At 33.6% G+C, this 16,003-nt stretch overlaps 1 protein-coding gene across 1 annotated transcript in view; it reads right to left on the bottom strand.

The window, feature by feature from the left end:
• Nucleotides 1–16,003, bottom strand: part of LOC129230790 (3'(2'),5'-bisphosphate nucleotidase 1-like) — a 123,731-nt gene that overhangs the window by 24,092 nt on the left and 83,636 nt on the right. Inside the window, 1 exon segment of the mRNA XM_054865196.1 lies at nt 6,919–7,010. Within this exon segment, the coding sequence (XP_054721171.1) occupies nt 6,919–7,010 (92 nt within the window).

Raw genomic sequence — 16,003 nt, forward strand, 5'->3', positions numbered from 1 at the left:
TTGCCAACTTATAGACTTGGCAAAATATTTCTTGTGGTGTAATTTATTGTTGAGGTATTTTAAAGTTTGTACTTTGTTCAAAAACTAAATTAAATTATTTTTTTCAATTAAAAATATCAAATTGATTTTTATTTTAGTTAAAAAAAACTTTTTTAAAGCCAGGGGGAGCTAGCCCTTGCACGCACAAGATTCTTTCAATCCCTAAAAGCAAAGCCGACATTAAAAGAGGGGAAAATTGGCGCTATTAGAAAAGCTGCGAAAAAAAACGCGTTCCGAATGGTTCTCTGTTTCGTTGACGTATGAAAATGATGTCATTTTGAGGGCGGAGTTACACAGCAATCCGAGAGCCCAAAAGCGCGCGAAACCTGCTTTCGACTTCCCTTGTGCGGAGCTAAGATTAGGCTTTTTGTTCAGTCTTGGAGTGAATTGAGTAGACGAACTTCGTCTACAGCCTAATTTTGACCATCAATTATTTTAAAAATGAGTGAAGGTAAAAAAAGAAAAAACAGCTCTATTTTATCGTTTTTTTCCAAAAATCCAAAAGACCTTGACAAGATGGATGAAGCTGCATTGACACTGGTTGATTCAGAGGCTAAGAAGCTTAAAGTTGCTGAAAATCGGACATCTGAACTGCCTTCGGAGATCGCCTCTTGCAAAATAGATCCAAGCGTAATAGATAAACAGGTAATTTTTAAGTTTTTGTTATATCATTTTCAGTGAGAGGTCCAATAATTCAAAATACAAGAACGAGGGAATACAGAACACTTCCGTGTTCTGTAAAATAAAAACAAAATTTGTTATTTTTTTTCTTCTATCCACAATTTTAAATGCACAGAAATGCAATTAATTTATCTTTAAATCTTTTATTTTCCCTATCTAAACATTTTTAATAGATTTAAAACAACATTTTATTCTTGAAAAATAACAAAAAGTAAATGCCTCACAGTTTTTTGTTGCAGCTCGAATGACGGGTTAAAATTAAAGCATACGAAAACACAAGGAGATAAATCAAAATATTGGTTTAAAATGAAAAAAAAAAAAAAAAAAAAAGAGCTCCACAAATATATTATTGAACTTGGCTAAAAGGAAAAATACAAAGAAAACTATTTGTTTGGGAAATATCTTCCATTTTGTGTTAATAAAACATCTATCATTGTTTCCCGCATTAGTCGTAAAAAAATATATTAATAATAATATCAATACGGAAGTTTTGTACTCGTCTGTTTGAAAAAGAAAATTCTGATCATAATATATGGAAACACTAGTAACGTAAATTATACTTAATGCTACCTTATTGACTTACTAGCAGTACCCGCACGATGATGCTCGTGCTAAGAATTTAAAAGAAGTTATCTGAATAAATAAAAATTTACTACTTTAAACTTCATGTACAAAATCTAATTTTAAATTAATCTTTAAAAAGTCATGCATTGTCCTAGATTTCTTTTTTTTTTTCCATTTTATAGTCATGCTCGATTTTAACTGGTTTGAAAATTGTAAATTGTTTTGAAATAGAAATTCCAGATACAGCTTAACTTTTTTGGAAATTGAGTTTGGTTATCAATTCGTGTTTAAAACTACTGATTTTTTCATTTGATTGTTAACTCCTCAAAATTAACACTTTTTAATTTATTCTCCTCACAAATTGTTTTTCTATCTGTGCTCTGTTTTAACACTCAACTACTAAGCGTACATAAACATGAAATTCTAATCTTAAAACAGAAAATACGTCTCTGTGTTTTTGTAAAAACAAGATCGTTCGATCGCGTTGAATGAAATTTGATGCAAAATTTGATCGAAACATGGAACTTACTATGCATTTTAAAAATTTTACTCGGTTTAGTTCTTTTCTATACAGTTTGAGAACAGTATTCACAAATTAGCTAATATAGAGAAAAGAAAACCCTTGTCAAATGTAACATTTAAAGCATTTGACTTTACCTAGCGGTTAAAATTAGTTTTACCAATTTGTTTTCGCTAGAACAGATTCAAGCCTGAAGTAAACATTTTAAAGCGCTGACGATCTATAAATACTGTATTAATCTCCCAAATAGTACATCAAGTGGCTTTTAAAATGACCGAATTATATGAAGAGGTCGAATAAAGACTACTCGCCCCATACATTAATTAAACATAAAACATCCAACCATTTGTTGAGCAGATTAAGTATTTTTCTAGCGAAATTTCCTTTATGACTATATTTTATTCTCCTCATTTTAGTAAAGCAATTATTTAGAGGCACACAAGCAGTTAAAATATGAATGTTATCAAAATTAAAATCTTTCAAGTGCAAAAAAAAAATAATAATAATAACAATAATAATCATAAAAATAAAATAAATAAAGTAAAATAACAAATGAAAAATTCATGTTATTATTTTAAAAGAATATTTTGTCACAGAAATATTAGTATTTATTTATTTTGTCTTATTCATTTCAGGCATATTCTGGTTGCAACCTTGAAACTGAATATATTTGTGAAACTTTGGATGAAAACTCAAACTCACAAACCTCTGCTTTAAATATTAGGGAAACTGGCTCATTTCAGGAATATTCTGGATGCGACCCTGATACTGAATATACTTGTGAAACTTTGGGTGAAAATTCAAACTCTCAAGCTTCTGCTTTAAATACTACGGAATGTAATGTAAGACAATTTTGTGATATGGATATAGCTCTATTTAAGGCTAAACGTTTAACGGACGATGAAAAGATGACTTTGTTAAATGAAAAGTGGGTTCCTCAGAGTAATTTTGATTTTCCTTACAAAAAGTATGGACACCAAAAACGAAAATTTTCGTTTTTTTGGCTAGAAAAGTACAACTGGTTGGCTTACTCTAAACTAGAAGACAGCGCTTATTGTGTGCATTGCATGTTTTTTGCCAGTGATGAGGTTGGTAGAAGCTGTCAGCAAACTGGGCAGCTGGTTAAGGAAGGTTTTTTGAACTGGAAGAAAGCACTAGAAAAGTTCGACTACCACGCGAAAACAAAATATCACAAAGAAGCTACGATAAGTATAATTAACTTCAAACGCGTTATGGATGATAAAATCAAATCAATTGAGAGAGCTTTGGATAAAGGAAGAGAAGTTCAAGCTAAGAATAATGCAGAAAAGATTATCCCCATAATTGATACTATTATTTTATGCGGGCGTCAAAATATCCCTCTTCGAGGCCACAGGGATTACGGTGAATTTAATACGGTTTCACGACCTTTAGAAAATGAAGGTAACTTCAGAGCACTACTTCGAGCCAGAATTGAAGCTGGAGATGAAGTATTAAAAAATCACTTCCTGTCTTGTGGAAAAAATACCACTTATATTAGTTGGAATTTCCAAAACCAGGTATTGGAAGCATGCACTGAAATAATTACTAAAACAATAGCTGAACAAGTAAATAAATCCAGGTTTTTTAGCATCCTTGCAGATGAAACAACTGACATCTCAACTACAGAGCAGTTTTCATTATGTTTACGCTATGTAACCGTTGCGGTTCCAAAAAACACACCATATGCGAGAATTTTTTGAAGTTCATGCCCTTGAGCTCAACGACAGGGCACGACTTAGCAAAAACACTCATTAGAGGTCTAGAAGAAAGCTCCATAAATATCAATAATCTATGTGGCCAAGGCTACGACAGAGCTGCTGCTATGAGCGGGAAATTCAAAGGTGTGCAAGCCTATATTCAAGAGCTTCATCCAACAGCGCTTCTCACTCTTTAAATCTAGCTCGACGAATGCCTCGGAGATAACTTCGATCAGAAACTGTTTTGGTGTCATTGAAAAGCTATGGAGCTTTTTTAATACACCAAAGAGGCAAAATATTCTTCAGAACAAAATTCAAGCCTTAGAGAGTAACCAAAGCAAGCAAAAACTGCTGCAACTTTGCCCAACAAGATGGGTTCAGAGACATGATGCAGTGCTTGTTATGACGCAGCTGATTCAGCCTGTAGCTGTTGCTCTCGATGACACAAAGCACTGGAGTGACCGAGAAGCCTCTTCGGGAGCTGCAATTCTTTTGAACACTATTAGCCAAAGTGACTTCCTAATATCGTTATATTCCTCAGAAAAGTTGCTTGGATACACAATCCAATTAAGTAAAAAGCTGTAGGGGACCGATGAAGATTTGCTCTCAGCAATTAGTTTTGCTGAGCTTGTTACTCATCGGATTAAATCGCTCCGAGAAAATGTCGATGAAGAATTTAAATTATTGTTTGAGGAAGTTGCAAAAGCCGCTGAGCATCTGGACACAACGATTACAATGCCAAGAATAGTGTGCAGACAAAAAAATCGCAGTAACCCACCAGCAGAAACGGTGGAAGCATATTATAAAAGAGCAATTTTTATTCCCTGGATAGACTCCTTTAGATCTTCATTAGAAAATCGGTTCATGAAACACAAAGAAATTTTAACAAGTTTCCTATGTTTGCTACCCCCTAACGGATTAAATGAAAGAGAAAATGCTAATGATCAGGAATGTGAAAGAGAAGCACAATTTCTTAAGTTATGTGAATTGTACAAAAATGATATTCAAAGCAAAAGCAGCAATGCGCTGAAGGTTGAAATACAGCTTTGGTATGACAGCTTTAAATCAAAGTCTGTTTCTCCCAAGAACGCAATTGATGCTTTAAACATTTGCGATGAGGTTTTATTCCCTAATGTTTATATTTTATTGAAAATTTTTTCTACTCTTCCCGTGTCCACAAGTAAGGCCGAACGATCTTTTTCTACGCTGCGCCGTGTAAAAACGTATCTCAGAAACACGATGGGCGAAAACAGACTCAATGGTTTGGCAAGTTTGAACATTCATCGAGAAATTGATGTCAACAGTAAAGCTGTCATTTCGATTCTAAAAAAATCCTCTAGGAGGCTAGATTTTGTTTTGTAGTTTTGCTATTATTCGTAATCTTCCAAACTTTTGTTGCTTGTTTCCTTTGTGCTAAATAATTTACTTGCCATTTATATATATATATATATATATATATATATATATATATATATATATATATATATATATATATATATATATATATATATATTTTTTTTTTTTTCTTTTCTGAATAAGCCTAATTTTTGTTTTGCAATTTTGAGATTATGTACAAATTATTATTGAGGCTATTTAGTATTTCTCTAAACTTTTAATTTGACAGGCGTGTAAAAACGTATTTTCTTTCAACTACAGTAACACTTTTAGTTGCTTTTATCAAAGTAGATAAGAATGTTGTTTATTTCTGTGATTGGTCAATAAAACCTTTAAAATAAATTCTTACTAGTTTGATTCTAGTAACTGTTTTTCTTGCTTTTTGTCTTTTATATGAAATGAAATCATTGAGCAAAGTATCGTTTTTGGTTTACTTTATAAATCCTGGACTATTCTGAGTGTCAATAATTTGGTATCTATAACATAGAAATATTTTCTTTTAAGATATTTCTGTCGGGCTTAAAACTTACTAACAAAAGCACTGGAGCATAATATACAATAGTATTCACCATTTATTCTATTCAAATAAAACCCTGGGCGTATCGAAAGATGCATTTTCAAAAATTCATTTCAGTAAAATTTTAAAGTGATTTATTTCCTGAAGATTATTACCTAATTTTTTCCGTTTAGTGACATTGTGTTTTCCAGCCTGAAACAATCAAAAAAGCTTTATAATATAATTTCTGAAAAAAAAAAAAATCCTGAAGTTTTAGAGAAAAATCGCAATTTTTAAAATTTAATTCAATAACCTCTAGACATGAAAGGGATAAGATCCGTAGGTTGCCAAAAATTAGCCCCCCCTTTAGTTTAATCCTGGGTGCGCCCCTGAGGAACACAATGCTTTGAGGACAATGAACTTCGGAGGCGTGTCGCTGAATGGGTGAAATCACAGGCAGCAGAGTTCTATGATGAAAGAATTTCTAAGCTTGTCCACTGCTAATATTGCTTAATTTTAAAAGTGACTTGTAGAAAAGTAGAATTTTAGTCTTAGTCCCTGTTTCGGATGAATATAATACATTTTTTCTAATACTTAGTTGTTTTTTAAATTTCAAAACATTCCTTACTTTCAGAACAGCCCCCGTATAACATTGAGCACTGGTTGTAACACACTTCAGGTTTTTCAGATTTATAAATTATTTTTACTTATAATTTATTCTGTAGGCAGATCGTTCACCAAAATTGTGGGGGGTCAAAGGAGGCAGCAGGGGAGTGGGGTGCAGGTTAGGAGGGTGGTGCCCCTTTAGCTGACTTTTTTCATCATTTGAAGTTTAATGTTATTATGTTATTATTGATTAAATGACCCTCTAAAAGATTAGGAACCCATCCTCAACGGGATGGATGGGCACAGTAGACTCCTCTCTTCCAATTCAAAGCTCCACTTAACTTTGTATGAAACAATAAGAAAAGTATAAAAACCACACTTATCAAGTCAGTTCTTCATTCTTTAAACATGTCAATGGATCAATTTTATCATTCTTTGAACAATTATTAATTTTAAACTCAGAAAAGTCAGGGGTGCCCTCATAAGGCTCACACTGCATCATTGAAATTTTTAGGCGGGATTTGAGGGGTATTTTCTCTCTTTTTTGGGGGAGTCTTTTTCTTCGTGGTAATAAGGGGGAGGGGGCCAGGTGCATCTTTGTTCTTGAGGGGGATGAGAACTCCTGGAAAAATGGAGGGGTTACTTTTAAAGATGGAGCAGTTGTTAAAGAGCAATATCTCATTTTGAACTCAACTGCGGATACCACTTTTGCGCTTAGCACATCACATCACACCCGAGGGTCCCCTGTTATTATCAAGAAACTAAAATCAGTCTCTAGTGAAAACCTTCTAGAGACTGACATATTGAAGCGATTAGACCAAGTCTGCGCTTAGCACAGCAGAATATACATACAAGTTTATAAAAATATGATTTTTACTTAATTTGAGACTGAAATGTACCTGATAATCATAATAGGGCTGATGAATAACACCACCCACGGCTTTTCCTTTCACAGCAAGTCCAATTAAAACAGTAACATGATCTAACAAGCCTATGGATTAAAAATAAAAAGATGGTACAAAATGTTAGAATTACATTAAAAATTGTATTCCCTTAAAAAACTTCTTATGCATAAACAACAATATGTTTATTGTTATAAATGTTTTATGCATCCACGCAGTGAACAGTTAATGCAGACAGTCAAGGGAACTTTCACTTGCCACAAATGAGCTTTCTATTTATCATCTACTTACTGCCATGAGGAACTTTCAACTTTTTATTTAGCTCATGTCTTTTTACCTTAATTTAAAATATATATATATATATATATATATATATATATATATATATATATATATATATATATATATATATATATATATATATATATATATATATATTTTAAACATGCAGATAAGTTTAATATTATTTTGCAAATTTTAGTACAAATAGTCTTTCTAACTGTTTTGATAAAGATGAAGAAGTGTTATGAAACTTTTCACCATTTGTGCATCAATCAGATGCAGGAAAAAATACTATATCAATCTCGTTATGACAAAACACAACTAGTATGTTGTGGCCATCATGAAACTTTCTTCTATATTTTTATTTTTTTTCTGATCCCTCTCCATGCTTGACGAGGAAGCAATATTCCCAACAAAAACAAGCAATATTCACATGCAAAAACTTGACGACCATCCCAATGTCTGAATTATTGCAAAAGCAAAGCAAAGAGCGAAAATTGAAAGTTACTTTAAAAGCCTTACTTGAATTAATTACAAATATTTTATTTATTAACAAACATAAGATGGCAACAGTTAAAAATTTTAAATCATTGAGATCATATTTCCTATCATTTCCATACAATTAAAATCACGAGAAATACGCAGACGACAATCTATTACAATTTATCTTTCTTATTGTTGCATTAATAAAAATATTTTTATTCGCAAAAAAAAAAAAAAAAAAAAATCAACACTTCTTGGAGTGATCGGCGTCAAAATTGAACCAAAGCCTGTTTACATATGGATTCACATATATTCCAAATTTCAACCAGAACGTAGCATTACTTCTTGAGATAGGGCACTCAAAATGGAAAAAAAGAACGGGTGATTGCGCTACCCCCTTTTTAGCTGTTGACACAAAAATAAAATCAGTTCTTATACCCACTAAGGGCTACTTGCCGATAAATTTTTCTTTCATTCCGTTCATTATTTCTTGAGATACAGCAGTCACAATTGACGACAAAAAACGTTCTATAGCTCAACCCCCGTTTGAGTTATTGACACCAAAATTGAATCAGCACCTGTTCCTGTTAATACCAACATATGGACCAAATTTTGTTTGATTCCGCCAGTTACTTCCTGAGGAATAGCAAGCACGCGTAACTCGAAAAACGTCCCATTGCTCCACCCCCCTTGGAGAAATTCGCGCCAAAAACTAATGGCACAAGTTCACATAGGGGCACATATGTGTACTAAATTTCATTCGATTTCATGCGGTAGTTTTCGTTGTAGAGCGGCCACAAAAAACTGGTCACACACAGACGTGACACACATACATACACACACACACACAGACAGACAGACATTTTCCAAAAATGGTCGAAATGGACTCAGCACACCTCAAAACGTTCGAATCCGTCAAAATTCGAAATTCGAAAATTTGCATGAATCCAACACTTTCTTCTATATATTAGATATAGAAGAAAGTAAAAAGCATAAGCTATTCGTATGAGTTTTTCTAGTAACTCATTTTACTTAAAAATAATATATAGCACTAGCTCATAACTACTGCTTATGTATTCTACAAATATGTATATAGAGAGAGTAAAAATTTATTTACTAATTTTGGAGCTCAATTTTGCATCCATGAAATTTAAAGAGCTACTGAAGAAGATAATAAGAGTATTGTTGTTTGCAGAGCAAATGAACTTACAGTTTAGAAATACATAAAATGTATAAACTTCAGGACTTATACATTTTATGTATCGTTTCTCCTTATCTTTCTAGATAGCTTTCATTCAGTTAAACAACTGTAACTGCTGAATGTGATGCTACAAGAAGGTCCTTTACACACAAACATTTAACGTTGAGCTCAAAGAGGCAGAGTCAGGGTTTTGAACAGGATAGTTGGTTTTTACAGTCCAAAAGTGTTTTAAACTGCACTAAAGTAAGCTAAAGGGGTCTAATCTAATCAATTCGTATTTAATGCAATATTTGTAATGCATAAATATTGATAAGTTTAAATTAATGAGCATTTGATAATATTTTCCTCTAAAATGTTCATTCAAATATATTTTATAAAAATTCCCATTTTTTTTTATAACTCAAAGGAGTGCTATTAAATGTGTAATATTTAGGTGCAAAAAAAGCTTAATTTTTTTTTTATTGGGTCTGCATTATGGGTAAGTTTTACATGATATTGTAACTAAAAGTATTTTTTAAATCATAGATTAAAGAACAATAAATTGAAAAGTATTGAAATATAATTCTTTCTTTTTTTTTTATTATTTAATATTAAAAAAAAAAAATACATTCTGCTACTACATTAAAAAAAAACCTTTTGTAGCTTAATGATTTTTAAAAGTAAATTATTAGTATTTTCTAAAGTAGATTGGTGGTAATTTAGTTTTTGATCATGAAGTGGCACCACACTCAAGAGGAAAAAGAGCTGTAAAAGAGTCTCAAACATATAGCTTTTCTTCAGTTGAAAGTTGTCATTTATTGCATTTAAATTAATTATTGCACTATATTTTTAACACTTTCATTTTCACACATGCATAAATATAGGAAAATTTGGTTACAATTATCAAAAAAACAGAAAAAAAACACAAAATTCAATTTGCACACAAATTGAATTTTTTTTTTTTTCAAGAATTCTATGTAACTAGATTAAACTTCTTCTATGTAACTAGATTAAAATCAGGTGCATAGTTAAGTAGAATGTTCACATTGAATAAATGGCCAATTCAAAACATTACATATTATTCTGTTTTTGATGTTTTCTCACAAAATACAATTTCTCTAAAAATATAGCTTTGGACACTTTGGGACAAGACGGGAAAAACCAGGGATTTTACTGCAGTGTACAAAACCTTGCCAACCTTGCAAAAAGGAGGCATAAAATACTGAGATAGGTTATGACTTGCTGATTTTCAAAGATAGTGATTGTTTTTGCTCTTCATTATAATGGAATCATGAGCAAAAAATATTTCAATGTGCCTGCAAAAAACACATTTTGTTTTTCTCTTGCATACAGAATTGTATGCCGATTGCATTTGGAATTGCATTTTATGTAATATTAGCATTCCCGTACCTGGCATTGTTCAGGTGGAAATAGCAGGGGATAACAGAGTGCTTGGCACCAAGTTATGAAAATTCCCTATAATAATTACTAATTACCAATATTTTTTCTAATTTTTGGGAGGATCACAGAGCCCCTGGACTCCTTATATGTCTTTGCCTTTAACTGATCCTTAACTGTCATTAACGATCCTTTTAAACTATTGATTTTCTTTACCCAAGCAATGCCGGGTACGGGAATGCTAGCATATATACAGGGTGTTCCATTTTAACCTGCAAGATTTTTATTTATTTATTTTTATTTATTTATTTTTTTTCACAACCATTAGTCCTGGATGTATACTTCCAATTGTAAAAATGTTCAAAATCAGCAGCAGAGTTAAGATACTGAAAGTTTGAAGCAAAAATAACTAGTATGTTGTGGCCATCACAAAACTTTCTTCTATGGTTTTTTTTCTTTTTTTTTTCTGATCCCTCCCCATGCTTGACGAGGAAACAATATTCCCAACAAAAACAAAATTACATGCAAAACCTTGACGACCATCCCAATGTCTCACTTATTACAAAAGCAAATCAAAGAGCGAAAATTGAAAGTTATTTTAAAAGCCTTGCTTGAATTAATTACAAATATTTTATTTGTTAACAAACATAAGATGGCAACAGTTAAAAATTTTAAATCATTGAGATAATATTTCCAATCATTTCCATACAACTAAAATCACAAGAAATATGCAGACGATAATCTATCACGATTTATCTTTCTTATTGTTGCATTAATAAAGATATTTTTATTCGCAAAAAAAAAAAAAAAAAAATCATCACCTCTTGGAGCGACTGGCGTCAAAATTGAACCAAAGCCTGTTTACATATGGATTCACATATATTCCAAATTTCAACCAGAACGTAGCATTACTTCTTGAGATAGGGCACTCACAATGGAAAAAAAGAATGGCCGATTGCGCTACCACCTTTTTAGCTGTTGACACCAAAATAAAATCAGCTCTTATACCCACTAAGGGCTACTTGCCGATAAATTTTTCTTTCATTCCGTTCATTATTTCTTGAGATACAGCAGTCACAATTGACGACAAAAAACGTTCTTTAGCTCAAGCCCCGTTTGAGTTATTGACACCAAAATTGAATCAGCACCTGCTCCTGTTAGGGGCAACATATGGACCAAATTTTGTTTGATTCCGCCAGTTACTTCCTGGGTAATAGCAGGAATGCATAACTCAAGAAACGTACCATTGCTCTACCCCCCTTGGAGGAATTCACGCCAAAAGCCAATGGGCACAAGTTCACATAGGGGTACATATGTGTGCTGAATTTCGTTCGATTTCATGCGGTAGTTTTTGCTGTAGAGCGGCCACAGAAAACTGGTCACACACATACGTGACACACACACGCACAGACAGACAGACATTTTCCAAAAATAGTCGAAATGGACTCGGCACACCTCAAGACGTTCGAATCCTTCGAAATTCGAAAATTTGCACGAATCCAATACTTTTTTCTATATATTAGATATAGAAGAAAGTAAAAATGAATCCAAAATTTAACTTTTTATATGGGTAGAGCCCCTAACTAATATTTAGAGAAATATTCTCCATTGAAAACTATTACCGACACAAAAAACTTGACATTTGTGTAACCAAAACTCAAGGAGTTATTCCAGTTTAAAGTTTTAAGGGACCATACAGAAGATGAGATTGGAACTTATCGCCCTTTCAGAAAAATGACAGGTTGTGGAAGTAAAAAAAAAAAAAGATTTATATTTTTCATTGCTATTCAAAAATAAATGCAAATGTCCTGCCGTGATATGCTAAAACGCACTACAAAACCTCGAACAAATTTAAAAACCACACTTTATGCACACATATAATTTTAAACACTTGTTAACCACTATATCGTCCTCTAGCGGCACCCTCGTTGCCACTAGAGGGCGCTACAGTTGCTGGGGAGTGTTTTTGCTGCTCCTGAGATAAGTGATTTTTTACTGTAATTGTTTATTTTACTACTTTAGTTTCAGTATTTTTATTGTATTTTATCATATAATTAAGTATTCTTGTGCTTTTAAGTCTTATTTTTGATTTACTTGCTTTCTTAAAGTGTTTTTCTATTCTGTGTAGCTAAGCCTAAATTGTGCTGATTTCTTGTTAAGCCTGACTGCTTTGTTTAGGGTGTAACTTGTTTATTTTAATTTACTGCTTGTCTTAGGATTTAGAAATATTTGTATCTTTTACTTCCAATGCTTTCTAATTCTAATAATTAGCATTATTTCTCCAATTTTGTATTTTTGTATTGACGTTTTAAGTGTACCATTTTGAGCTAGAATGGGAGTTATATGCATAATGAAGGAGGTTAAAAGTGGTAAAGGGGACAAGTGGATTTCTTGTGACCTATGTCAGATGTTCTGCTTGTTTAAGGGGAAGGATGAGTCTGAGAAAGATTTCATTTGCACAAATTGTGTTGAACTCTCAGAAATCAGAGTTAGGATGCTTACTTTGGAGGGTGAGTTAGCATTAGGCTGTAGGCGTGTAGATGGGGTAAACACTCCAGAGGGAAAGGGGGAAGTTAGCAAAAAGGAGGTTGGCATTAGCTGTGTGTTAGATAGTGGGGATATTCCAGAATTACAGGAGGAAGTTAGTAAAAAGGATGTGGGAATTAGCTGTGTGTTAGATAGTGGGAAAATTCCAGAGGTAAAGGGGAAAGTTATTGCTGAGGCGACTGACTGGGAAACAAAGGGTATAATTTTGGGAGATTCAATGGTGCGTGAGGTGGGAAACTCAATAGGCAGAGTTAGACGTAAGGTGGCTAGATGTTGTTTGCCAGGGGCTCGGATAAGAGATGTAAATAGGGTTGCTGAAAAGAAGGGGGTATTTAATAATGAGGATGTAGTTACTTTGTGGGTGGGAACTAACGATGTAGGCCATAGTAACAATGATGAGTTTACAAAGGAATGGGATTCCCTGTTGGACAAAGCAACCAACTGTTCGGCAAATGTCCAAGTGGTTGGTTTGCTTCCCAGGTATGGAGTGCATAGGAGTTGGTTAAACCAACGGGCTAGGTGTATGAACCTGGTACTCAAGGAAATTTGCGTTAAGCGTAGTATCAGGTTTATTGATGTGTGGAGTAGATGTAAACGAGATTGGATTGCTAGGGATGGCCTACATCTGAGCTCTACAGAGGTCAAAATGGTTAGTGGTTTGATTTTAGAGGCTTCAGAATCAAAAAACTAAGTTGGAATGGGGGGCATGGTTTAAGGAGCAGAATTCGAAAGGGTACTAACTATCGGGATTTTAGTAGAAACGGAAATAGGGTGGCTAATAAGAGAAAAGATTTTAACACTTGGGATTCAAACAATCGTGCAGCATTAAATAAAAGTAAGATGGGCTTACTTAAGGTTTTTTATACAAATGCTCGTAGTATTAGGAACAAGATGGAAGAATTTAAAAGCATAATTATAGATGAGAGGTTGGATATTATTGGAGTTACCGAGACATGGGCTACCGAAAGTGATGATGATTATACAAATACAAATACAAATGTGACGACCAGCAACAGGCACTGGGCCCAGCTAGGCTGGTCCTAGTCAATTAATTAGTCCCCAATGAAGATCAATGGCCCTCTTAAAGCTATCCACTCCCTTGCTCATTACCACCTCTTCCGGTAAGCTATTCCAAGTGCCCACGACCCTGCTAAAGTAGTAGTTTTTCCTGATTTCCAAGTTAGCCTGAGATTTAAATAGCTTAAAACAATGACCCCTTGTCCTGCTTTCCCCGCAAAAATTTAATCCATTTACATCTTTCATTTTGATAAATTTAAATAACTGAATCATGTCCCCTCTGACTCTCCTTTGCTCCAGGCTATACATGTTAAGCCTATTAAGCCTGGTATCATAATCTAAATCTGAGAGTCCCCTTACTAATTTAGTTACCCTTCTTTGAACCCTTTCCAATACAAAAATATCTTTCTTCAGATAAGGCGACCAAAACTGAACAGCATACTCCAAATGAGGTCTTACTAAACTCCTATATAAAGGCAGAAGAACTTTCTTAGATTTGTTTGAAATAGATCTATTGATGAACCCAAGCATTTTGTTGGCTTTGTTACTAGCAATACTGCACTGTTGACTAAACTTGAAGTCCTGATTTATAAAGACACCCAGATCCATAACATTTTCTGCCTGATTTATGACTGAACCCTGTAAACGATATCTCATACGCTTATTTCCATGACCTAAGTGTAGCACTTGACATTTCCCTACATTAACTGCCATACCCCATTTATCTGCCCACTTAGTAATATGATCTAAATCCTCTTGCAGCTGTTTTACTTGTTCTTCATTTTCGACAATCCCCATAACTTTTACGTCGTCAGCAAAACAATTCATGCTTCCAGAAATATTATCATTGATGTCATTCATAAATATATCTATTGCTGGGTATAATTTGTTTAGACAAGATAGAGTAGGTAAAAGAGGTGGTGGGGTTTTAATTTATGTCAGAGACACTTTAATTTGCAATGAATTGGTAATTAATGATAAACCTAATGAGATTGATATGATTTGGCTGGAGTTGATTAGTAATAAAAGCAAAAAACTACGTTTGGGGAATATTTATAGGCCACCCAACTTAAGCCAGGGTCAAGACGAACAGATGTTTAGTATTATTAGTGACATTTCTAGCAAGGGGTCAGTCATCATAATGGGAGATTTTAATTTTCCAGGAATTGATTGGAATAATTTTTACCATAGTAATAGCAGAGAAGAGGATTTTTTGAAAGTAATTGGTGACTGTTTCTTAGATCAAATTATAACTCAGGGTTCTCGACAGGATGCGATTTTAGATCTAGTTTTCTGCAACATGGAAGGCTCTGTTCAGGGGTTATGTGTAGGGGAACACATTGGAGATAGTGACCACAACAGTATTAGGTTTGGGATTAAATTTGATATGCACAAAGTAGAGAATTTTAGGTTTGTGCCCAATTTCAGAAATACTGACTTTGTGGCACTTCGGCAGAGTTTGAAAGCAGTTTTTTCTTCTGGATTGGACAATAGCGATGTGAATCTTCAGTGGGCAGAGTTTAAGGAAAATCTAGCGAATACGGTTAGGGATCATGTTCCTTTTAGGAGAAAGGGTGTCAACACTAAAATTTGGCCAATGTGATTCTCCAGGGAAACTAAAGACGCTCTAAATTACAAGCAAGCTGCTTTTCATAGGTTTAGAGAAACAGGTCACAGTGCAGATAGGCTCCAATATTGTAAGGCAAGGCGTAAATTTAAGTATTTGGTACGGATTCAGAAAAGAGAGTTGGAGCAAAGACTGGCACATAACATAAACAGGAATCCCAAGAGGTTTTTTGCATACGGTAATTCGGGGAAAGTTCGAAATAGTCATATTGGGCCACTGGTTGATGAGCACGGAATTTTAATTCAGGACGATAGTGATATTGCTAATGTTCTTAATAACTTTTTTTCGAGTGTTTTTAACGATAATTGTATCTCAACAGTTGACACCAACAAGACACAAGCTATAGTACAGCTTGAGGACTTTGTATTTTCCAGGGATGACGTTTTACTCCATTTGAAAAAAATTAAAGAGACTAAGGCTCTGGGCCCAGATAATATTGTTACAAATTCTGTAAATAGTAATTATTGTAGGAACGTAACCTGTAAATAGTTTCCCGTAATGAATATACAACCCCTTTTTCATTCGGCTAAAGTATACGACCCCTATTT

The sequence above is a fragment of the Uloborus diversus genome, chromosome 1, assembly GCF_026930045.1.
Source record: "Uloborus diversus isolate 005 chromosome 1, Udiv.v.3.1, whole genome shotgun sequence".
Taxonomy (NCBI): domain Eukaryota; kingdom Metazoa; phylum Arthropoda; class Arachnida; order Araneae; family Uloboridae; genus Uloborus; species Uloborus diversus.